Source organism: Hetaerina americana, unplaced genomic scaffold (assembly GCF_022747635.1).
Source record: "Hetaerina americana unplaced genomic scaffold, ioHetAmer1.1.p SCAF_4, whole genome shotgun sequence".
Taxonomy (NCBI): domain Eukaryota; kingdom Metazoa; phylum Arthropoda; class Insecta; order Odonata; family Calopterygidae; genus Hetaerina; species Hetaerina americana.
In genome coordinates this window covers 89,584,393-89,610,132 of record NW_027286985.1, presented here as the reverse complement: position 1 = coordinate 89,610,132, position 25,740 = coordinate 89,584,393, and the positions used below count along the sequence as shown (strand labels likewise).

Below are 25,740 nucleotides of genomic sequence, written 5' to 3'. Positions count from 1 at the left end.
CAGCCTCTTAGATATTGCTTTGATTCAGTGGCTGTTTTACTGTCGGTGAATACAGACAACGATGCCCGCGAAAATCGTTGCTCCCGCCAGTTGCTAAGTACGCGCTGTTATTCCATTTGGGTGTACAAAAGGCACATTAACTGCCCCAGATAAATCGGGAGTTGTGCCTAGCTTATGAAAGGACCTACAGCAATAAGTGAAGGAAAGGTTAGATAATGGTGCCAAGACTTCAAAAATGACCGCTCAAATGCGCATTGTGCAGAGCCAAGTGGCTATGATATGTTTTAACGAGTGAACCTAGAACTGTGGCCTTATTGACGATTGAAGATTAGTGCACTGGCTGACAAATTTCCTCTTTTTAGACGCACCACTAATTACAAGAATTTTACAGGAAATATCAAATTTCGCAAATTGTGAGCAAGATGGGTGCTGAAAATGCTTATCGACCAAAACAAACAGCGAAGAATGTTGAGTAGACGAGCGTTTTTGGGCGGCTATCGACAAGGCGGAGCTTGAACGTATCGAGTATTTCCTCTTCCTGTACTTGAAACAAGAGCTTGGTGGGCAAGTGTTTAAAGATGACAGAGGAACTCAAGACCACCAATGCCAACCGGTTCAATCCCCAATTCCCAGAGGCGGCGAACTTCTCTGCCGAGGGATTAAAGAAGCTGGTGCCGCATAAGTGAAAGGCTGTCACACATGGGGCGGAGATCGCCTAAGCATTTTTGATATATAAAGCAGGTCTTGGCTAGGAAGAATGAAAAAATAAAAACTGGAACTAACACTTGATTTGAAAAGAAAGAATTAGAAGAAAGATAAGTTAATTGTACGTCAATGCGAGAAAAGATTATCCAAGATCATAAGGATGAATGGGCACAGGACATGGGTGTTAACATACTTCATGCACATTATAAAGACCCCGTGCAGTGTAGCGCAGTGATTTTGAGATACCACCTATAACATAACACTGAAGATTACCTCCAATAAAAAGAATAAAATAACATTATTTAAAATCCCATTAGTTTCTTAAAAATAATGATTGGCACACAAAAATTCAGAAAAATAAATAAAAAATTAATGGATGAACATAGCTAATGTTAAATTGATGGTTTCCGGCGTAACTCTATGGAATCGATTCTTATTGGAAATGAAAAAATAGTGACATTGAGATTCCACTGAAAATTTAATACGAGACGACCGGGTTTCCATGTTCAACGTCGGCTGAAAATGACGTTGAACGTCGAAACCCGGGTCGTCTCGCATTAAATTTTCAGTGGAATCACAAAGTTACTATTTTTTCATTTCCAATTGTTAATGTTCACAAAGAAACTGTGCTCAAAATGGAGTCCACATGGACGGCGCCGTGTGGCTTACAATCCGCGATATAGGGAGCGAAATCAGTTTACTATTTGATCGCTTTGTTGAAAGATTTCATTGATAACCACACAGAATGCTATCTCAACTAAATGCCAGAGAGAAAAATCGCACACTTTTTAATCCAGTGCATCGCCTATTGAGCTTAATGAATCTAATCAACGGAAACACTGAAGTACGTATTCTTCAAAGCTGCTCGTATTTGTCAATGAGACGCACCTGTCATCGCTTTCATACCATCTGCGACTCGCAGGTTAACCCTAAATAAACACGTTTATAAGATTCAAGTCGTCAAACCGCTCACTGATAATACTGCTTTTCAGAAATATACGGCTTTAAGAATCCAGAATTTTTCCAAAGAGAAAATTTACTCAGTGTAATATTCGCGGTCCTAAGCACTAAATACGCCATCGCTATAACTAATCACATTACTTCCATCTGATTCGCCAGAAAGACGGAAAAGATGGATTCAAGAAAATAAGTTGCGTTTTACAAAAAACCTCTCACTGGCGCAGACCCACAATTAAATGGCGTAAAATCATTCAAAGAAGATTCCCTCCCGATGATGTCACGAAAGTCCTCGAAGATGTGTGACAGTGGCTCGATACATCTATACGGGTTTCCCAGAAAAGAATCTGCAAGTCGCACGAGGCGATTTAAAAAGACGCAGCCAATTCTCAGGGAGAATCGTTTTTAATCTGGATCGGTAGCAAACAATGTTTCATGTCGATCTCCTCGCAGAGAATGATCGACATCAAACCATCTTAAGTCTACAGTGGGACGAGAGATCGGCGGTGATTCACTTTATTCGTGCTTAACCAGCTTCAGTCAGGCGTCCCCACCGTCATCAGTTGTCACCGAGACGGAATCCTTCACCTTCCGTCCCCATGCTGGGGAAAACCCGTCACCACTACCGCGAAGTGCGCGACGCCATTTTGGACCATGATGCAAATACGCAGTGAAAGAAACGGATCAAATTATACCTTGGTAGGGTCACTATAAATCAATCGAGTATATCCATGGCCTCAAGATAATGAAACTACCGTAGCATTAATTTCATCTGCATTCGGGAAAACCGCTGAGTGATGACGCCAACGGGTAAATACGCTCCTGGCAATTGCAATGAATATCACCGCCCCCCCCCACGATAGCCCGCCGCCCCCTCCCTCCTGACCTGTCCAGGTTTGAGCCCGCTCCTCTTCCCCTCGGCCGCCGCGTCCACCTTCCCGCCAGGGGCCTTCCTCTGAGCGGCCCCCGCCTGGGGCTGGTGCACCCTCTCCGAACTCGACCAAAAAGTCCTCGTCCCGTGGGGCACCGCGCAGCACTCCACCGCCCTCCCGCCCGGCTTATTGAGGCCCCCGTGGCCCACGCCGAAGCAGCCGCCGTACACCGTCCTCAGTGAGGGGCCCTCTTTCTCTGCCCGCGGTGATGTCTCCGACGGGCTCGTCCTGGCCCATATGCAGGGCGGCGAGGGGCCCATCATGGCTCTGATCCGAGCCTTCAGCGCCGCGGACCGCGACGGCGGAGCCTCTGAGACCGCGGCCGCCGCCACGGCGCGGGCCCAGAGGTCGCTCTGACGGAGGAGAGCCGGGATGGGCCCGGGGGGTCTTCGGGATAGGGACTGCCGCCCCACGGCCGTCCACCACCCGTCGTGGCTGTACTTCCTGCGGGGGGCGTCGGAAGCGGCGACAGAGGCCGGGAGCGGCGAGGCCCCACCTTGGGGCCTCCGACCAGCCGCGATGTCTTCCAGGTCGACCTCGGAGGTCATCATCGTATCCTTCGTCCACCGGCGAGAAGCCGGGGCATGAACAAAGGACGACTTCTCTGCTACGGGGATTTATGAGTTCATCGAACAGGCGACACCCTTCGCGGGGTGGACAGGTCACCCACATAAAAGAGGAGGAGGTGGGCACTCAGGGGGTACGATGCGTGCACCAAAGGATCGACGACGTCCCCACTCCCGCTCGCCAAACTGCCCACTTTCGCCACGCGTCTCGCCGCGGTCTCGACAGCGATCCAAGTCCGTCCGGGTGTCGTTTCCTCGAAGACTGGCTCCTCCTCGCCGCTAACCCGGACAAAACACAAACCTTACGTATTCGCCAGCCTCTCCCACGCGAAACACACAAACAACCAAGAGAGAAAGAAGCAAGGGAGACGGAAAAAATCAAACCATTCAGGTGAGAACATGGGATTGTCAGCGCACCCTCCGTCTCGACCTAGGCCTACTTCGGCGCCACCTCCGCTCCCTTTTGCTCCTTCTCTGCCCGACAACCCTCATACCCCTCTTCCCAAGAGCACTGCCCGCCCATCACGCTTTTTTATAATATAAAATGGATAGTATTTTTTTATTAGGACAAAAGAATAACGGGGCACGAGCGCCCCCCAACACGCTTCCCGCAGGATCACTTCGACGGCCAATGGTTCCCCATCCACTCCCACTTCGCGCCCCCCTCCCTCCTCTCCCTCTTTGCTCGCGAAAACTCGTCACGAAGAGGGGTGGAGAGACACACGTCACCTAATCCGCGAGCGCCCGCTCAGGGAGGCAAGGGGCACCGGAGGGGTGGTTGGGGAGTGGAGGAGTGAGGGGCAGAACGACCACCCACCGGGGTACGCGGGGGTTTCTAGTCTCCTCCGCCTCTTCTAAGTCGGCTAGCCGCACTCACAACAACCATGAACACGGGTTCTCGGAGAGGCTGGATTTGTGGGACGCATAATAAAAGGCCACCTCACCCTGTCACGCGTAAAATTGGGAATTAAACTATGTGCATCATGACCGGGCTTTAATTTTTCAAATTGAATTGAGCGAAATATTAGTTGTGCCAATTTTTGATTTCGAATTCAACGCCCCTAAAGCGATTTATGGTTTGCGGACTCAAGAGCGGAGTGGATCGGCGCCTCTCGCATCGCCTCGTCACGAAGAACACTGCCCGTCAACCGCTAATTCTTAGGTCAGCGAGTGTTGCCTCGTCTATTGAGCGCACCACTCCCTCACGGTGGTGACCGCCGACGACCCGAGTCCATCGCAGCCTCCTGTATTATATCGGATGTACGGTGACCCCTCGGTTTAACCCTCGATGACCTTCCCTCCACCCCAACACACTACTCACGCGAAATCGAAGCGCGGCTGACTGCCCTCCCCGGCACCGCCTGTCTAGTCCGTCGCTGCTAAATCCTCTTGCCTCCCCCCCTCGTGATCGCCCCTTTCTTTCACGCCTGCCCCCATCATGGGCGCGACCCTATTCCGCATACCCTTTGGCCGGCCTTGGCCCTTCAAGTCAACCCCTACCGACCCGGCTACACAGACGCCGTCACCACTCACGTGGATAAACCCCCCTCTCCTACCCGGCAGTGTACGCACCGCGGGTCCGAGTTATGCCCACAAGTCTCCGGGGGCGAGGAGGGACAGATTGTCTTTGAAAAATTCCCGAGGTGAAACGAAGGGGCGGAAAATAGAAGAGAGAGGGAATGGAGGGAGTTTCAAATGAGATTAGAATTAGGATATTGAAGAGCGTGGAATGGGGAAAGGGAGGCATGAAAGAAAAATGCAAGCAGAACGCGGCGAACCAAACGACAAGGGTCAAGGGAATAAACTAGACAGAAGGTTTACGAATGGACAAGATAAATCCCAATCGCCAACAGGGTGGAGTGAGTAATGGCACCGGGAGACCGCCGCCGGTGGACATTCACGGTCATACGCACCACCGAAAGGCTACCGCCTTTCTGCGCACTAACTCCCCTCGCTGCCACGGACCCCTCGACTCGAAGGCCGACGCCCTCCCCCCTCCCGGGGGACGCCCCGGTACTTCCCCCTGGCTCACCAACACTCTCCCTCGTCCGACTACACCCCGCCTCCCACTCGGAAAGTAGCGGTGGGGGCAGTCTCACCCCCGCGGAGAGACCGATCGCGCTCAAGAGCCCGTAGCCCACAAGACCCACCCACCGCCCCACCCACCGACGACCAAACGCACATAAATAAGGCGCACCCTCCCTGAAAGCCTCCCAAGCCATTCTGGCGGCCAAACCATTGAGTCAGACACATGACGACGACGACGACGACGCCCCCTCCCCCCCAACTCGTTCGTTCTGCTCTCATCTTCAAAAGGGAGAGAAAATGAGCGCCTCCTCTCAAGGGGGCCCGCCGCGAAAGCGATTTCGGTCCAGGGGGACTACTCCCCTTCTCTGCTGTGTCCCGGGAAACAAGCAAATCAGGCGTGATCAGCGGACACCATTATGCCGATGAAGCTGCTGTTCTTGTATCCATTTGACTTCTCACAGATCCTGTTAGCGAGGGAGGGAGCGTTAATTAAGTAAAATCACCCCCGACTGCGTCAGGAGGTCAGAGGGAGAGAGAAGGAGGGGGTGAGATAGCGGGTGCTCTTCTTCTACCACCTCGGCCTTGAGGCGTGGGGTGACAGCAATCGCAAAACTGCTCGCACAGTCCGCTGCGAAGAGGTAGGTATTCCAGGTGTATTCCAAACGCTCTCAAGGGGGAAACACTTGGACATTAAAATTCGACGAAACGAGAAAATCAATAAAATTTCGATATTTTCCTCATTTTTTTTATAACGCCTCAGCAATATCTTAAGAATATCAAATATCTTCAAGAAAAACAAATGTAAATCAGCTTGGACTTGTCCCGAAGACACGAAAGAGGTTTTAATTCTTGAAATGGGTCATTCGGGGTTAAATTTCAACACAAGGGTCAAGGGCATCAATTGGGAAAGCGAAGACGGGGTGATTCAATTTAAAAATTCGAAAAATGTGTTTCGTTATACAAACCTTAGGATCCGTGGAAAAATCAATCTCTCTCAAGTATTTTATTTACGACGAAATTTAAACAAAAATTAATTTCCCGAAGATTTTTAATCTACGGAAAGATCCTTTTAAAACAAAAAAGTTTGGAAGATACCAAAACATTTCTCCATTAAGAAGAAATATGAAAAACACACGAATAAATAGAACTGTCTTTCATAACGTAGAATCATTAAGCTTCAAGGAGTATTTGTTTTACTACGCCAAGTCTGACTTCATTTCTCCATAGTCTTATTATATTTATTTTATTAAACCGATTCTTATAAACCTCATTGACGTGTGATGTACTTCAACAGACTGGGAAATTTTGAATAAATCTGGCTAACGAAATAGAAGCAGCAGAAGATGAAATTCGTGAAGCAAAGTAGCTTTTACGATGAGGAAATTATTCATAAGACGGACCTTGAGCATAAACAAAATATCGGTGGACACTTTAATATGGAGCATAGTTTTGTACGATCCGAAAAATTGGTCGTCAAGGCAAGGGGATATGAGTGCATTAGGAGAATTTAAGAATGAAGGTCTGGAGAAGAATGGAACATAAACAAATTTTAGGAAGAGTAGGGTAGGAAACCCCAATTACATTCGTATTCGAGGTCCATGAGACGTTGTTGAGTGAAATTCAAAGGAGGGACGAAAGGTAGATCCGGAGCATTTTCATTGGCAATGATTTGCTCAAGACTGTGAAAGAGGGGATAATTATATGGAGAGTAAAATTTTAAATATGTTAGAGGGAATGGAACACACAAAAACGATGCAAATCAGATTGACCGTTTGTCCGTGGAAAAAGCGCTATAATACCCCGAGAAACCATCTCGATGGAGCTAGATCTATTATTTATCACAATAATATCGATTAACTAGCATTGAAATATATGGACCCGCCAGCCACATCACCGCTTGATCGGTGAGCCCTTCCGGTCAACTGTCTCCTCCTCCATCACCGTACCCGTCCTCCAACGCCGTCCTGCGGGCGAATCATTCCAGGCATCGGACTTCCTCTCCTTCGCACCCTCCAATATCTCCCAAAAACAGAACACATCTCGCCCACTCGCCTCCATCAGCCCATCCCACTCCCTCAAAAGGTCAAACCGTGTCGGAGGATCGAAACGCTTCCCCTCTGGTCAGCAGCGCAGGACATTCGTGTCCCCGAATCCACTTGGCGTGAGAGGCAAAGCGTTTCTTTCACTCTCGCAGAGGGTGGAAGGAGGTGAGCTGGAGGGGGGGGGTAAGGGCGTACGTGGGGTTGGGCGCGACGCGCTTCCGCCCGTGGCGATTATTCACCCAATTACATTCGTATTCGAGGTCCATGAGCCGCTGCCGAAAGCGCGAGGTCGCCTGCGGTAGAGGGGCGGGCGGGTTCGCGTGGCGCACTACACGTCCGGCGGTTCCGCCACCAATGAATTCACCATCACGAGTTATAATTCGCCGCCATCACGATTAGAATTAAATATCCGAAAATAGAAATCAATGAAACTTCGGACGAACAGAAAATATGAACAGGACGTAATTTATAAAATAGATTGTTAGTGACGACTTAAGTATTTTATAATGGGTGAATACTCAGATGTTACATTGGCATCGAAACTTTCATGGGTCACACTCATCAGAAGAATATGCAAGATATTCTTAGAGAAGCTTGGTTTCATTGGACGGGTCTAAGGAAAAACTAATGAACAAGTGAAAGTGTCACTCGCCTTAGTTAGGCCATATACACAATACGCGGAGAGAATCTGGATTCCAGGGATTGAAACGTAAAATGAAGAAATCGGTATTTTACAGAGAAAATCATCTAGGTCTGTTAAACACTGCTACGAGAAAGAAACAAGCAAGAGACACGGTCTGTGCTAGAGGGATAAGGCTGGGAGCCCATCGAGTCTCCATTAGAAGAAGCAAGGCTTGAGAGTTTTAGAATGGCACAGGGCACCTGAGTTTTATTGCGACAACAAAGGATTTATTATGACCCCAAATTATACAGGTAGATTCGACAAATGCGAGAAAATGGAAGAGATACACATCGTCATAGACATATTCAAGAACTAATTCTTCTCTCGTGAAATACGCAATCAATACAAAATCAAACACAAGAGGCCGAAAAAATCAATGAAACTTAATACTTAATTTTAATCAACCAATTATACACAACAATTATCACGTGATGTACATAGGTACGCAAGTGCATGAGAGTGTTCGCGTATTTGAGTTAACATATAAGCAAGCGAATGTATTAACTAATAATAATTCCCCATGTATGTCTGCTGTCTAACACCCCCCGCCGCACGCCTTAGTGTTAATTAAGAGTACACCCCTCTTAGGACAATTGAAAACGAACTTTAAATCATACTCCTGCAAACTCAATGCACCATATTTACAAATATCTTATCTTTCAATGCCCTACTGATCATAAACATGTCCATTTAAAAATGTACCATTGAAATTTAGAAAACTTGACACCCATAGTCCCGAAGACGGAAACATAAGCAGTGGAAAACCATTGGATAGCGCAAAAAATACTCACGGTTTAATATACGAGACGAATTTCATCTCGTAAATATCACTTGTTTAAAATGATTTTCCACATTCAGAATAGGATTTGTAGTGCTTGATGGTAAATATGCTATACTTAACGGCGATACAACCTAATAGTCAGGTATTGGAGGTTAATGATCATTAGAATATCTCGTAAAGCAGGGGAAACTTTCAATACTTCTCAATACAACTGTAAACAAGAAGTATATTACATTATTATTTTGCAACATATTGTTGTATTTTTAAAATCGACATATATTTGACCATTAATAACATAGATCCTGCAGCATACAATTCACCAACTAAATTGGCGAGTGGTTTCCTTGCGTATTTTACCCTCTATTTTGTTAAAACTTTCAACTAAGGATCGATATGAGTATTTACACGCAACTGTTACTTATTCTATCCAAGAATTTTGAAAAACAAATAAGATACTTGAGGTGGTGAGAGAGAGAGCCAAACGTTTACCCTCCACGAGTGCACAGACACATACTAAAGAGGGCTTCGCTCGAAGAACAGCGATTCCTGTAGCGAGGCCATAAATACACAACAGCGGCGGCTGCAGTACTTCCTCCCCACCTCAACTGGCATAGCAATGGGGAAATCCCAGGCCTTTCATTTCGACCGGTCGTTTTACAGCTCCCCAGCGCACGCCATTCGCAGGAACCTCCCCACTCCCTCCGACCCCCCCCCCCCCGGTCCACCCGCAATCTTCTTTCCGGCGCGTCGAGAATGGATGAATGTGATCCCAGGCGTTAGCCTCCTTCCCATTCACCGCAAAGCGTTGGCGTTCCCGAGTCTTCCATTCCAACCACCCAGGATGCTCCAAACGCCGATATAATTTCAACCGATCACCCCACATCCTACCAAGTGTCATTTCCAACTAACCGGCGAGGTCAAAAAAATAATGTCAAAACCTGTTCGACGAAAACAGCCGAAAAAAAGTTTTATTTCATACCATATATCGGCGATAAGAATGAGACAGATTTCAGGAGCAACAATCGTCCATATCACTATGCGTACGTACACATTCCTGTAGTACCCACTCATTTCGTGGATTTCAAATTGGTCTAACGTGCTTACCCCTACTCGCTGAATGAAAGGGTACGAGGGCTCGTATATGTAGAGGTCTTCACTCCCAAGTGACAGCAACTCTATATTCACTGATAACTCACGCAACTATGATACATACGTACAAGTATCTAATTTCTGAAAAGTGTTCTCTTTAGCATTGTACATATGACTTATGGAATTACGTTTGTACGTAGAAAGTTCGTATTCTATACTAAAATCTTGAGAAAATTTTTATTTACAGCAGTAACAATAACATCCTATCAACAGCCACCCCCCTTTTCTAGGAAAATTGTTCTTTGCTTATATTATTCCTCTTGCATATTTTTCCAAACGTTTCTCCAACATAGATGCATAATAATTCCTTTGATTTCCTGCCCTCTAGCAATATTACTTCGCATTATTTTCCTCCACTTGTAGAATTTCAACAGGTCCGTTCATCTTGTGATTTCTAGTCCAAAAATGGAAGACCGGCTGCTTCCGACTGAAGTCCACACAATTCAGCACCGAATTACTTTTTTGCCGCTCAATTAATCTGCGCCATTGGAAATGCCTTCGGAAATCACTCAAAGTCACTCGGGGAAAAAGGAAGGAAGCTAAGGAAGCGAGAGGAAGTTCGCTACTCCATATCGATTTCTAAGCATCAGAAGTGTTTTCCTTTTTAACTGACCAAGGGGTCGGCGCATGCCACCACGCCTATCGCCCGGAGTCCTCTCTTCTCTTGAGAAACATTCAACATCTCTACTTTCACGCTCACCAATAACTTTAATGCCTGGCCCTGACTTTTTCTTTCAGCAAACTGAAAATCATTTAATGAACTAACCATCTAATTTTTTTGTACACTTCGACTCAACCTTACGCCTGCTTAAACATTTTCTATATCGTAGGGCAGGCAACCCTTGCTGGACCCGTTCCCATTATGCTAAAAATTAAGAAAACATTAAATTTTGATTTTGTATGTCTTATGTTGAATCACTAATTGATAACCTATTAGAAAAACTCATTTCCCTGGGTGAGTATTCTCAGGCGTGATTCACTCAACGGAAATCCACAAATAGCCATCAGACATATTTTTTTCAAATCCTTGTTGAGACCTACGGTGACATTCTCGCGATATCTGCTCCTTTAACATACCTGTACTATGTCCTCATTACATTAGTAAATGGCTTCACACGCCTGTCGTTCTTAAACCCAAAATGGACCCTATAATTCAAAATCTTTAAACTTCGAATTTTCCATAAAATATCACCGTCAAATAAGATAATCCATGCATGATATGGAAAAACAGGTGTAAAAAGGGGCTTCTCTAGGCTCCTCCTATCATTTGAATCAACATTCGTAATGAGCACTCATTCTTTAATATCCAATTCATTTCGTTGTACGATTTACTATTGGCAGGATTTCACATTAACATCTTTAAAGTATTAATGATACACATTGTGGACACTCCATAGAACGAACATAAATTACGATATCTTGAATACCAAATAATTGCCTTTTAATGGCATGCCTTATTTTTTCTTTATTTATTGATATGGCACTATTCATCTGGCATTTTTTTTTAAAGTCAGCATTTTATATTCATTCACATGCTAAATCAACATGAAACAAAATGTTAACATAAAATGTTGGCCATTACTTAATCAAAGTTCACTTGAGTGAACATTCTGGGAATACCAATTATAACTGCTGCATGTCACTGATAACATTAAAATTTTTAAGTCTTCTTGAGTAAATAAGTATGGCATTTCGCTTGCAATGAGTTTATTTTCTGAAGGTTGATACTTCGATACATTAAAATCGGAATTAGTGAAGGGCCAGCCATGAATGCCCCAACACTCATTACCTTTTCAATATGATCAAGCGTTAACTCGGAGGCCCATAATTATGAATACGATGGTTTGAGGCTCTACTTTGTGAAAATTCATGATCACGGAATAAATGAACTTAGTATTTATTCACAAAAAACTTCATAATACTACCGGTTTCGACGTAAAGGCGACATCATTCATACCTGATAATGTGGCATATGCGTCGAAACCGGTAGTATTACAAAGTTTTTTCCGTGAAAAAATACCAAGTTTACTTATTCAGTGCCCATGATTATCACAGCATACGATAGTAACTTAACAATTGACCCGTGGTTTCCAGTGCCGTCGCTGAACAGCAAGGAAACTCGCATCACTTTTGAATTCTCTCTGCAGGGAATTCACGGGTATCCAACCCAATTACGGAATGAATAATTCCAAAGATTTATGCGAAAAACTCTCAAGTAACAATCGCCTTCCCTAAAAACAAACCTTGGCATCATTTGACTCAATAAAACGATTTACAAATGTTTATCTTTCTGAGGCCGAAAGAGTGTTCAGAAATTCACGAGCTCAACCCAAATTCCTTCCTTTATTTGTGATCCTACTCAAGGTGCGTACAGAACATAAGTACTTCAAATTCATCTGAGAATACTGCCAGCACACGGTAGCGTTGGCAATGAGCTCACCACTATCGCCGATCCTGGTGATACAGCTCACCTTCATTTATGAACGAAATTGAAATAACTTGTAGCAAGAGTTTTCTAAAAATTACAAATAAGTTAATTGCTGGTACAGGAACATCGATGACGGTGTCCACCGTGGACTGGCACGGAAAGGCAGTTTGACAATTTTTGAACACTTTAAATGCCCAGCGTAATTGAATTAATTTTACTTATGGAAGATAATCATTAAAAAACTTAATTCCCTTGATATTTTCGACTACAATCAAAGGTTACGAGTTTTCAATTTACCGGAATACAACCACCTCTGACCATGTCATTCCGTTTCACTCCCGCCATCAGCTATCTGAAAAGTTGTCCGCCTTCCACCTTATGTTAAATTGTCTAATAAGCATTCCTCTTTTCAACAGTAATTGTACTCGAGAACCTAACATATTAAAAATTATTTCCGTGAACAACTGGCACATTGGGATCGTAATTGAAAAAATTATTAAGAGAAAACGCTTCATCAGAGCAGAGAGCTTAACATATTCCCCAGCTATGCGGAAGAAAAATTTCGATGGGTAAACTTCCTTAGTACGGAGGAACGCCTTAAAAATAGCTAATTCGTTCCAAAAGGACAACATTTTGATCGCATGCTATACTAAAAACAACCAACTAATGCTTTTGAACACAACCAAGACCAAAGTGGAAAATTCGGATGAAAATTTATTTATGAACCAACTCGCACAGATTACAGCGCAGTCTAAATAGAGGGCAAACGGGGAGAACGCCGGTGCGCACAAAAGAAATCTCCGAAATGTAAATGCTACCCAATCCCATTCGCTAAACACCCACGCGATATGGACCACCCTTGGACCAGTGAATGTGTGTAGACTGGACAAGACTATGGATAAAAGACTTTTTTCCAGACATTCTTTTCTTCGAGAAAAAGTAACAATAATAGGACACGTTGGAACAATTGCAAATACAAGATAACGTAAAACTTGACAGGCAGTTAACGAAAATATTTCTGAAGATACTCGCCCCTTTTGGAAATTCCCTCGTCCTTGACATAAATGCATTTCCTCTCTCTCTAACTCTCTCCTCTCTATTTCTCCTACGTACATTTACCCCCTCTTGACCTTCTCTTCCTCCACTCCCCCAAAATGGACACCTGGGTTAACAACTACAATATCCCATCGTCTCTATCCCCACTTCCTCCTCTGTACCCTACCTCTAGGAAATGGTATACTGGCCATATTATGCATTTAATACCCGACGATAACTACTAAGCTTAGAAACCGACGAAAATACAGAAAGTTAATTTTTTATTTGGTAAAAAGATAATTATTTTCTCGAAAATGTTTTTGGTCAAAGACATGCATACAAGGATACATAGTTTACCTACTAAATTTTATATCAGAATATGTTACTCCAGCATTTACCTACTAATCTTTATTTCCGTATATACACGTCCATCAGTAAGAGAAATCATTCAACATTGAAACCGATCGCACGTGTCATTCATAACAATCACATAAACTAAAATAATGGTCAATAATCAGGACTTAGGCGAGACCTGTGAGTTGCTGATTGAAATGTAAGCACGAGTCGTGGATTTTCCCGCTCATATTCCTCGGGCACCGTCGGCATTAAAACGCTCGTTCATTGGAGTGTCCTGCAGCGGCGCTCGATTGTAAATTGTAACGGCTCCCTACTCGCTGAATGCTGCATCTGCGACCGATTCAATTAAATGAAGGAAAAGGCAGAGAAAACTGCGGGATATATTTGAAATACGCAGGTTCCAGGGGAATGGGGGAATGAAATGAAAGCTGCACCGAGGAGAGACGTAGGTGAAGAGGAAGCCTCGGTGAGGGAGAGAGAGAGGGGGGGAATGGGGGGAGAGGAGATTAAGTCATGGAGGACACGAACTTTTACACCGAATGCAGCTGCCACGCTTGCGTGCCCTGTATACTCATCGGGAGAACGGAGGACGGAGTGAGTGTGTTGGTATTCTTGACCCATAAAATTGTTAGAAATAACGGCAATCCCTGCGCGACTCTTCAGGCTTCTTTCCATCCACCCCCGCCCACACCGCCCGCGAGTGTTTTTAGCGCCAAAGGAAAGTAACCCGCCGTCGGAACACAACCCCCGTCGCTTTGGCGAAATGGGCGACTTCATTTTATTCTCCTCCGCCGATTTGATTGCCTCGCTCAACCAAATGAGACTGCTTTCTCCGCTTCAGGACCTCTATCCAAACCTCCACTCTCTTCAGCAGAGGTGGCCTCCTGTTTAGAGGCTGTAAAATGAACATCTTGTTCCATTGATGTCATCTCAGGGAACTCTGTGGATGGTCCTATAACCCTGTCATCCTCTATGCTTTCTACACAGTTTCTCAAACAAATCGGCGAAATCGATTCTCACCACCTGACGATGTTGCGTCGAAACAAAACAAACCAATTAGGTAGGATATTAAATTGCGTCAATATCGAACCAAAATTTCAAAGGTGAGTGTGATTGTGCCCGAGACTACCTCAATGCGGTCTCGCCGGCCAATATTACAGTTAAAAGTACACTGCAAGTCCCCAAGTGGAAAGGTCTATCAGCCATCGTGGGAAATTGCACTTTGACCATGTATTTCAAAATACGATTCATTATCATATCACTATCAATTGGAAGCTTGGCATGGAGCAGCACCGAAGGATTTTTCCTACAGGCCAATCTCTCCATTCCATCCTTATCGTACATTCAAAAATAACTGCGGGAGATGCCTTATCACTAGTAATTTTTAATGAAGTCGTCCGCTAAATACGCAACACCATTCAACAATCAACGCATCTAAATCATTCGCCTTCACTGGCGTTCGAACCCGGATCCCTAGATGTCCGGCCAAGTGCTTTAGCCAATTGAGCTAACGTCCTCGTCCTCTTCCACTCAGAAATTTGGGGAAATTTTATTTAGGGCTAGACCCCTGTCAGGATGAATAATTTTTAAACTTGAAATGCGGTAAATTGTACCAAACAATGGCAATTGTATCGTAGTTAATCCTCGGCCTTCCTCTTTAATTCTTCCTCTCTAAATAGGTAATTTTGCATTGGCCATCGTTTGAAACGCTTTGCCTGTTACTTGACAGCTACACTCAAGAACTTAGCTTGCACGATAGTCTCCTTAGTTTGCTACCATTGTGGTCTCCATTACTAATCAGATTAAATTATTCCCCCGAGATTAGATTTATACTCACATGTGAGTTTTCCCAGTGCAGAGAGTCAAGAGTGTAATATTCGCTATTTCAGTGCCGCTTAGCGTTCGTAAATTTTGACTTTTAATAAATAGAACCGGCTTTCGCATGGGCCATTAATAGACTTTTTAGCTTGCAAAATCAGGAGAACTAATCTATGGGCGAGTAAAACGTCAGCTGAACATTTCTCCATAATCCTTTTAATCAAATATTTTCTCACTTCAATGAGATAAAACTCTTTGATGAACTTTCGTCGACATTTTTGACGTATATTTCCCTTCTATATGGGACACCTGATTTAAGCGGCACTTAATTAAAAAACTTTTAACTGCAAATCGATAGGAGGAGGTTCAATTACATGCGACTGGAAGCCAGATAACAAAAGCCTGAGTTCATAAAGCCAAAGACACAAAGAACAACATACATTTAATCCAGATTTCTTCTTAACATTGATATCCCGCTAAACTATGGCGCATTATAATGTTGAAAATAACACGCTATGTTTATGCGCTACTTCGTCTACGTTAGACCACATACAGAATACGCGGAGAGAATCTAGATTCCAAGGAAGAAAAAGTTAAATGAGGAAATCGATATTTCTCAAAGAAAAACACCTAGACTTCGTAAACATCAATGTATTCAGTAAATGTCTTCGTTGACAGGACGCTACATTAATTCTCAGAACATGCTGTTAAGGTCAACCACGCACATATTCCAGCCTCACTAGCCGAATAGATATGCAGCTTTAATTTCGGATTTACTTCGGGCTTGCTTGAGAGATGATGTCGCCAAAATCGTCTCTCCTAAAAAACAAGGAAAATCTAGCGCTTGCGATCTGACGTGAGACGAGAGATTAGTGCGCACACCGCCGGCGTGGCTGAGAGGCACTTAGCACGGCCCATCGGTGGCGGTGCGTCGCAGGCAGAAACGCAAGTTCACAGATCCCCTAATCCGGCTCGGCGCTTTACATCACGGCTTTCGTAGGCGTAAATTAACACGCAATCATTTTCACCACCCTCATTAAATCGACGACCCAAACTATACCTCGGTCGCTCATTATACTTCGCTAAGCCGATCCGACACGAGCGCTCCCTCTGCTCGAGACGATCGCCCGTTCATAAGTTTAATCTGCGATATATTATCGGTTGAAGGGACAATTTCCAGAATGATGTACCGAGCCCCTGCCACCGTCATCCGCCATAACTCCTGGACGGAGGTTGCGGATTGGATATGAATTTGTGCGGACTGAGGATTAAGGCGAGGGTGTGTGAGAAGGGGGTTCGCGGATGAGGAGCGCAGGAGTAGGGGGGCCCCGCAAGACCTGAGTCTACCCTTTTTCCTACGAAGAGCGACCGCTCCCGCGGCGGTGCCCTTCATTCGAGATGGCCTTCTCCCTTTTCTGGGGCGATACCTCACCCAAAGACGGGCGAGAGAGGAAGGGGTCGAAGCTGAGGGGCCGGCAGCTCGCTCACTCCTCGCGAGAGTCACGTCAGGGGAGCGGGGATGGGGGGGAATGAATTTGCGTAATGCTCAGAGTCATACGTTGGGCTTTATTTTAAAATGCAATGTATCTCCCCCAAGTACAATCAAATTAATTAAATAAAGTCTCCAACGCTGCTGCCAATACAATTAAGAAAAAAATACGACAATCCTCGTACTTTAAGGGCAATAAAGACCAATCCGTGAGCTACATTATTTACAAAAATTAGGTATTTGTTAATATCTTAAATATTTTGCATGAGAAACTCTAAAAAATATGAAAAAACCAATGCCCAAAACGTTAGCTGTTTAAAAATATCGACTACAATGAGGAATTTTAACTAAAATGTATTGACAAATATAGCAAGGTGGATTATACTGATAAGGTCAAGTAAGAACTGTTTATCACAACGTGATTTATAGTCTTTACTTCCTAAAACAGGTGCCTATTATAAAATGAAAATAGCTAACATCGTCTTAGAGGTATTGACCCAAATCCATAGTATTTTTTAATCAACATTTTCTTATTTTCCAAAAGGGGAAGATGAGCATAACTGTAGGACCACCAACATCATATTTAAAAGCGTAGAAATAATGAAAGGAAATGAGAGAGTAATTTAAAGCAACACATCTAACCTGTAAAATCAAAATTTAATCAAATTTCCTTCCACGAGAGACACACCAAATCGAAGAAATTATCATAGTACACTGTCAGTGTACATTATATGCCTTCATACATACTGCACGAAGCGATTTACATAATTTTTCCACAAAGAACCCAATGGGGAAATAAAACCGCTTCATCACATAAATATCATCGCCAAAATGACGAAATTTGACGGACCAAGAATTAAACTACTTGGAAATCTCTGCCGAAGGGGTACAAACAATTGAATATACCCGGTAGCTTGATCACAAAATGCTTCTAAAACAATGAATCCGCTCCAGTACTTAAAAAGATAAATTTCAAAGGGTCGTTTAGCGCTGTTTATATTATACTGCTGAACGTTCCTAGAATGGGTGCAGTTTAAAAAGTAGTAGTTAGGCAATACAGTCATTTACCGTGCACTGAATGGAGACAAAAAAGGTCACAGGCATAGTTAATTTCATTTCATCACAGAGCACCATGACAGATTGATAACCGTGTTTTTAAAACCCCATACAACACTAGAATATTGAAAATTTTCCAGTCTACACGCAGCAAGGCGGAGCGAAAAATTCTTAAACGTGCAATATCCCCAAGGGTCCCAAGGGAAATGGCAAAGGGAGAGAGTGCGGAGAGGCTGGAAGAGAAGGAAGAAATTCCGCTTGTGGGTGGAGGGAGGATGATCGGCCGAATTGGGTGGGTGGCGGGCGGTAGGGTGAAAGAGATGTGCGGAAGGGAAAGGAGGGGCATCCAAGTCCCGAGGGGCGTCCGCCGCCGCCGGTGAATCCCCCACCCCCGGGATCAGTGACAGCGAATTCGACCCGAGCGCCGACGGACGCGGAATCGAAATCCTGGGGAGGTGGAGGGGGAGTTGGGGTTGGGGCTTGGGAAGACGTGCACTCAAGTGAGGGTGGGGAGCGAGGGTAGGGGTAGGGAGGGGGGGGACAATGGGAATTGGATGCCTCGTGACTCCATTGGCCGTCTGTGACATCAATCTTGGCCTTCTGTGATGGCTTACGAAGAAAAATAAAGAAGAGCGGTGCTGGGTTAGGGGCTGCAGCGCGGAGCGCAAAACTGAAAATAATGTTATTGCGGAGCGGGAGAGGAGATAGGTTGGAGCTTCTTTTGCGCGGAGAGCTAGTGGATTGGCAGAATTACATTTCAGTGAGCAAACGGGTGATCGTATAAACTAAATTGAAGTTGAGAAGGGAGATAATAGGATATGGCCGACAAGTAAGTCACTGGCGGCAATAATAAATAGATCACCTTCAGATAAAAGGAGATCATAGACGGACAGAGGAGTCGAAAGCCACGCAATAAGGTAAAATGATTACTTTTATGACTGAATCCGAACATTTCATGTACGGGTCATGCACTCCATTTCGCCCCTGTTAACCGGTATTGGCCGATTTTAATTTAGTAATTATTTCACAGAGACATTTACATAACCGATAAGGCAAAATAAAAATCTCAATAACCCAATTTTGAAAAAAAACATAAATAAATCGTTGCAAGCAAATCGATGAACATGCCAGAAAGAAAGCTCTAGCCTCAATCTCGCCCCAATAAAGACTTTTCATTATTATTTCATCAATTTTCGTTTGCGAATAAAGATATCAACGTCCACTGTTTACAAATGAACCACATATTCCATTTTCAAGATTGTTCCTTGTATGGATGAAGCAATATATTACATGTAGTGCCCGTCTCCCGTTCAATACACACGACGCCATCAAACGCCTGTGGGAGCATGCTATAAGACTTGATAAAGTCTACATGCGGACAAAGCAATCGGTACCTCATATGATGCAACAAAGATTATAACAAAAGGATACAATGCAGCAAAGTCAAAGTGTAAATATCATTCGCCTTGAACGGGATTGCTTTATCTTTGACTCGAAGCCAAAGTTGATAGCGAAGCTCGCTCGCTCATCGTTTTTTATCAGTGCGACGGAGAGCTTTCAGTCCTGGAAAAATTTAATATCTTTGGGCACAAGAACGTCCGGCTACTAAATGCGAGACTGGGCTCGAATCCGAGTAAGGTCTACGGGCAATCTCAGTTTCACACAAGCTGCACGATTGTTTAGGCAGCGCATCTTAGAGGGAAACTGTCGGGCTCATTCCCTCGGGGGGCTCCACTTCATTGTTTCAGATCAACCTCATGATGTGGTGTTCTACCTATCGGTAGTCCTATAGATCATCTACACCTGCCTGTTCCTTGGTCTGCTTGTAATCACTTCCACTCTTCACATCACATATGTATACTTTTCGGTGTTCTACCTATCGGTAGTCCTATAGATCATCTACACCTGCCTGTTCCTTGGTCTGCTTGTAATCACTTCCACTCTTCACATCACATATGTATACTTTTCAGTTTCCACCTTCCTCCTCCATTCCCCTCACCGCTCTCTGCCAATAGTCAATGCCTGTGTTCCATTCCCTATGGTCATATACCAAATCCAGAGTTCTTTCCTCTTCTGGCCAGCGTTCTTAATTATTCTAGCCTCGATAACCCTGTTTTAAAACACCTCATCCCCTATTCTGCCCAACTATCTCCTTCTCCCCACCAACTCCTTGCCAATATAATTTATCAATACCCTCGATTCTGTCTCTCTATCGCTTCCCCAAACACAGCACATCGGCTAAATCTATAACTTTATTTCTAGTTTCAGATTGCCTCATAAAAGGCTTTTATTCTTATTGAGGGATAGTTTTGCAACAGCTATCATGTTTTGACTTCAACCTCTTCAATTTCTCCGTTAAAATACTCCATGGATATCCGAGTCATGTAATCTATTCAATTAGTCTTTAATTCGTCACACATTCCCTGCCGTTGATTATCATTACTTTCGTCTAACCAAAATCTATTCTCATTGATTCTCACGTCGAACATTTTCACAATTCTTTGAAGCACTTGGGTGCCCCAGGCTGAACCATAATGTCATCATCAAACCTGAAGTAGTTTACCTTCCGTCCACCACTAATTTTCCTCTTCTCTTCCCCTCCAAGACGTAACTTAGCATGTCCTCAATATTAATAATGAGAAAGGTTGATGACAGACAGCAACCTTATTTCACGTGCCTGCGCAGATCTATCCAGTTGGCCATGTTTTTACTAAAGACTAGGTGGGCTTTTGTTTCATGAACAATTCTTTGATCAGTATTCTCTACCTCCAGTTGACCCACTTTCTTTTGAGAATCTCCACAGTTCACTTCATTCCACCCTGCTTAATGTTCTCCCCATGTTCATTAATCATACACCTGAGAGCCGTTTCCTCATTATTTACATCATTCTACAATGGCTTTAACGAGCCGAATGAAATCCCTGCAAATACATTTCTGCCTTCAATATTTCAATCCATGAGTTAATAATAATTGATATTGAGTAGATAATTGTCGTCGTTATTATTTAAAGTAAAAAATCGCAATCTAGGGATGCTGTAAAGTGATCGAAAAACTGAATGTTCGTTTGGTTTTCAATGTATCCGTGGAAAAACCCCCATTTTGAATGGACGGTAAAAGACAGTCGAAAGAAGCCTTCTTCCTTCCGTTTGAAATATAAATGTGCTTCCATAATATTTGAAAAATTCCTTCGTGTACTTTTTGCGCATACATATATATATGAAAAACTTGGACATCAACAAACAATATAAGAACACATAAAAAGAACACTCACACGTTATTTCTTAACAATTTCGACGAAATTTATCCCCGTCTCCTTTGGAAGAAACAGTAATACTGTATATATATAATATATATACGAGAAATATATATATATATATATTAACCATAAACACAGTAATCAACCCGAAGGTCGGTTTAGCAGGTAACGTAGACCACCCAGTACTAAGCCCTATACGGCGTGTGAAAATTCACACATCAGGGTAGGGGGGCCAGTTCCTTTCCCTGTGCCGGTTATGCTTTCCCAGAAAGACCTGGTACCCGAAAAATCACTTTAGCTTGGGTAGAGCTGCAGGTTGCCAGAGTGCCCGGGAATCGAACCCGGGACCCTCTGGTCAGCAGTCCAACGCTCTACCCACTGGACTACCGCGACCAACACACACACACATATGTATACATATATATATATATATGTATATGTATGTATACATATATATACATATACCTGTATGTATGCATACATATATATATATATATATATATATATATATATATATATATATATGTATACATGTATGTATACATATATATATATATACACACGAGGGTCATCCGGAAAGTAGTACCCGTTCGTGAAATAAAAAGACAAAAGTAAATATTAACAAACATAAAAAATTTTATTTGAAAGAGGATACTTTAAACTACTTCTCAACATAATCTCCAAGCAAATTAAGGCATTTGTCATAACGTGTGACAAGTTTCTGTATTCCTGCTGCATAGTCCTTCGCCGCCAGCTCATTGAGATACGCGAGGGACCCATCTTGCACAAATTTTTGCATAATGCAGATGGTGTTTAACAATTTCATGAACAATTGTTCGAGAAACATTGGGAAAATGCTCACAGATGTCATCAATTGTGACGCGCCGATCGTTCCTCACGAATTCGTCAACTGAGCTCACCAGTTGGTCTGTAATGACAGACGGTCTCCCCGAACACTCATCGTCGTGTGTGTTCCCCCTCCCCATGTTGAAGTTGCGACACCACCGCCGAACAGGCGACTCGTCCATTACATTGTCTCCATACACCTCCTTTAATTGGCGATGAATATCACATGGGCGAACGTTTCTTGCATTGAGGAATTTAATCACTGCCCTCACTTCACAACTGGCGGCGTTCTCAATTTTTTTAAACATTGTAAACAATCACAGAAACAACACAGGCAATGCTAGCGTCACGCAACTTGGCTCAGAGAAGGCAGACAAGCCACTGAAGCTATCTGACCTCGTCCAGCGGCTACTCGCGTCGTCAGCACTTCATGCGGCACGAACGGGTACTACTTTCCGGATGACCCTCGTACATATATAATACACTCATATAGATATTGATATTAGGAAAAGGGGTAGGAACGCGTATAAAGGACAAACACAGAAATGGTGGGGAAGAAGGAATCGAGCTATATTTCTGTGTGCATATTTATTATATGCGAATAAATATTAACACTTCTCAGAAAATCTTCGAATACTTCGGGGGAAAAGATGATGTAACAAATGGAATGAGTTGAGTGGAATGCAGGAAAAAAACAAATGAATCGAAGGTGTCCTTTGAAAACTCAATAGGGAACCTTATATGGACATCGGTATTTCACTCGAAGTTCGAATTTCACTCCCCACCCCCTCGATTGGACAACACATTTGCCGGGAAACTAATGAAAAATCCGTTTAAGCCGCCAAGGATTAATGTGCTGACCTCGGATGGAAGGTATGAGTATATTGGATTTTTAAATTAAAAAAGCCCCTAGCAGAAAGAGCTGAAAATTTATACGCCCCTTCGTCTTTGCCTCATTGTCCTTCCCTTCAGCATCCGAGGATCTTTTCCAAGACAAGAATTAAAAAACGATTCCGGCACATATAAATAACTTGTCCGCTTTTTTTCGCATAACATCTGTGAAAATGACCCAGGAAAAATTGAATGGTAAAAATGCAAAATTGTCGGATACGAGAAAATAATTTGAAAGCTTTCCTTTGGCGATAAGCCGGGAAATTTGGCATTCCGCCAATAGCGAGCCTACGGATGATACGTGGACTGATTAACGGGCCGGATGTAGAAAATAATTTCAGGATGAAGGACGGCCAAGCGAAGGATACTGCAGAGTTTCACTTCCACCAAGGTTCGAAGTTGATGCCAGCGGTAGGGAATATTTTAACATTTACTAAACTCCGGAGACAATATGTAATGACCCAGAGGTCCAGAATACGCGCACTATTATCGTGTGCAAGCGAAAGTAACAGAAATTTTTGGAAAGGACTGTCATACAAGTTTTAACAGTCGACCAACATCCACTGGTTACTTCATTATGATTGCCAGGTCAACTATGAATTAATTTTTGTAGATCTATGCTGCTTTTACTGACTGTAATTTCCATTCCTAAAAGACAACGCGAGTGAGTCTCAACAAAGCTATCCATTTAAAATCCAATGCAATAATAACTCCGTTGATTACCACCTTGGGAGTGTTGTAATACTCCTGAAGCCATTAAGTACTCAATAGTAATCGATAACACAAATCCGAATATAACGAGTAACAATCATAATCAATGAAAACATCAATTTTAAATTTCACTACATCACCGAATCTAACCAGATTTAACGATTTCCCATTCAAAAACACAACTGTTTCGATTTTCGTCTCTCAAAAAGCTACAGTTTTCTCGTTATTTGCAGTCGAAGTACCTAATCATAGGATAAGCACTAAAGCCATCCCATAAGAAGGGACTACTCCTAATATTAAATAATAATGCGGTAAATTAAACGTTTGAAAACAGTATGAATTTCCTTAAAAGTATGAGCCTTGCGAAGTTTGCCAAGCCAAAATGTGATCATTAAATACGTAGATTTAAAAATTCTAACTTATAGCATTATAATGAAGATGCAACTCCTTGTGTAAGATATGTGACATTTAATAATAATACAGATTTAAACAAGTGAAAGTAAAGAGAGAAGTAAAAAATACTCGAAAAAAATAATATTAGCGAAAGAAGCACACGACCACTGATGGCGAAAGCCCCGACAAGTGTCCGCTTTCGAGGAGAGAAAGAGCTAAAATGGAAACGTTTGCTCTCAGAACTGAGACCTAATTTAAAGGAAGGCAAACGGAGTAGTGTTGCATAAGAATTTCGAAGAAAACTAACGGGTTGTGGCAACTCGAAAAGAAACAAAAGGCAAGTAAAGGATAGGCAAGCCAATGTTGAAGAATTGGGGAATGGAGAGAATAAACATGCATATATCCTTAGCAGTGGAAGTTAGAAGAAAGAAGTTTCGTGTAGGGCGCGAAGGGGAGTACAAACAACAAGGATGTGGAGAATCGACGAGTGGTTTCAGTTTAAGGTTAGAAGGCGATACAAAATGTTTTAAGGGACCACTTAATCGGTAATTTTACGATAATACAGCACCAGTCGGAATACGTGCACAGCCGTCCGTCGTGCATCGTCCGGCAAACGCTCTGCGAGCCGATATACCTGTACGTATGCTCCGTCGTATGTTCTCATGAACTTCCATTTAGTACGTAACGGTGTGAGCATATCTAATGGTCCAAACATTCTGCTTATTTTGCATTGAATAAATGGACTTTAAAATACTTTACTACCATCACCCATTGGTCTGTTCATTTGGAACGATATCAACAACTAATATGAGCTTAATCTGATAAATGAAATGCTATCATTCATTAATTATTCTTGACAGAACGGGAACTTTTTCAGCATCACAAAAAATAGAGGGAGTGCCATTTCACACCACCTAATCTCCAGCCGAAGTTAATTCAGATCGAGCCGAAGAAGAGAAATAGGCCAACGACATAAATCCCGACCGCTTTCATTCTAGCGGTATACGGATTTTACGTCTCGTCGTGAGCACATTTAGCTCTGCGTCCCGAACGAACGAAAAAAATCCGCCCATTTGAACTCTGCTCTCCCGATAATTAGCTGAGAAGGATGGGACACCCTACGGGATGTCCTCTCGCGAAAGGACAGCGGTCACAGGACTTGGGAGAGAGGGGTCGATGAGATGTGGATGTAGATTCGGAAAGAAGGAGCGTACAATTTAACGGATGAACTGACCGCTAAAGGACGGGAAACCCGGGACTTCAATTAAGGGACCATCAACGCGGGGTCAAGGGATTAAGCTCCGAGGTCCACGCTGTCTCCTATTCGTCCACTCATGGAGAGAAAGGGTGAGACGTGATGGGGAAAAGGGGTTGCTGGACGCTGTAGGAACAGAAAGGGTCCAGAGCCGGAGAACGAGACTCCAACCGAGAGCACTACAGGGGGGGAACTCACGGGGAGGGGATGATAAGACAACAATTACTGAAACGGCAACGGTCAGTGAACATTGCTGCTCATTCGAATCGCGTACTCAGCTTCCTAATTGTGTCATTTAAGAAAACGCGCCACACGAATTAATACCACCGTGATGGCCAAACATTTACAGAATTAAAGAAAAGT

At 43.5% G+C, this 25,740-nt stretch overlaps 1 protein-coding gene across 4 annotated transcripts in view; it reads right to left on the bottom strand.

Annotated features, from left to right (window-relative positions):
* Positions 1–25,740, bottom strand: part of LOC139692456 (transmembrane protein 47) — a 987,299-nt gene that overhangs the window by 468,762 nt on the left and 492,797 nt on the right. The window contains exon 1 of one of the 4 annotated variants that reach the window (XM_071590666.1): positions 2,549–2,908. The exons of the other annotated variants lie outside the window; for them this stretch is intronic. Coding sequence (XP_071446767.1) covers positions 2,549–2,857 — 309 coding nt within the window. The 5' untranslated portion in view covers positions 2,858–2,908. Of the gene's footprint in view, positions 1–2,548; positions 2,909–25,740 lie in introns of those variants that run through there. 4 annotated transcript variants of the gene reach the window in all.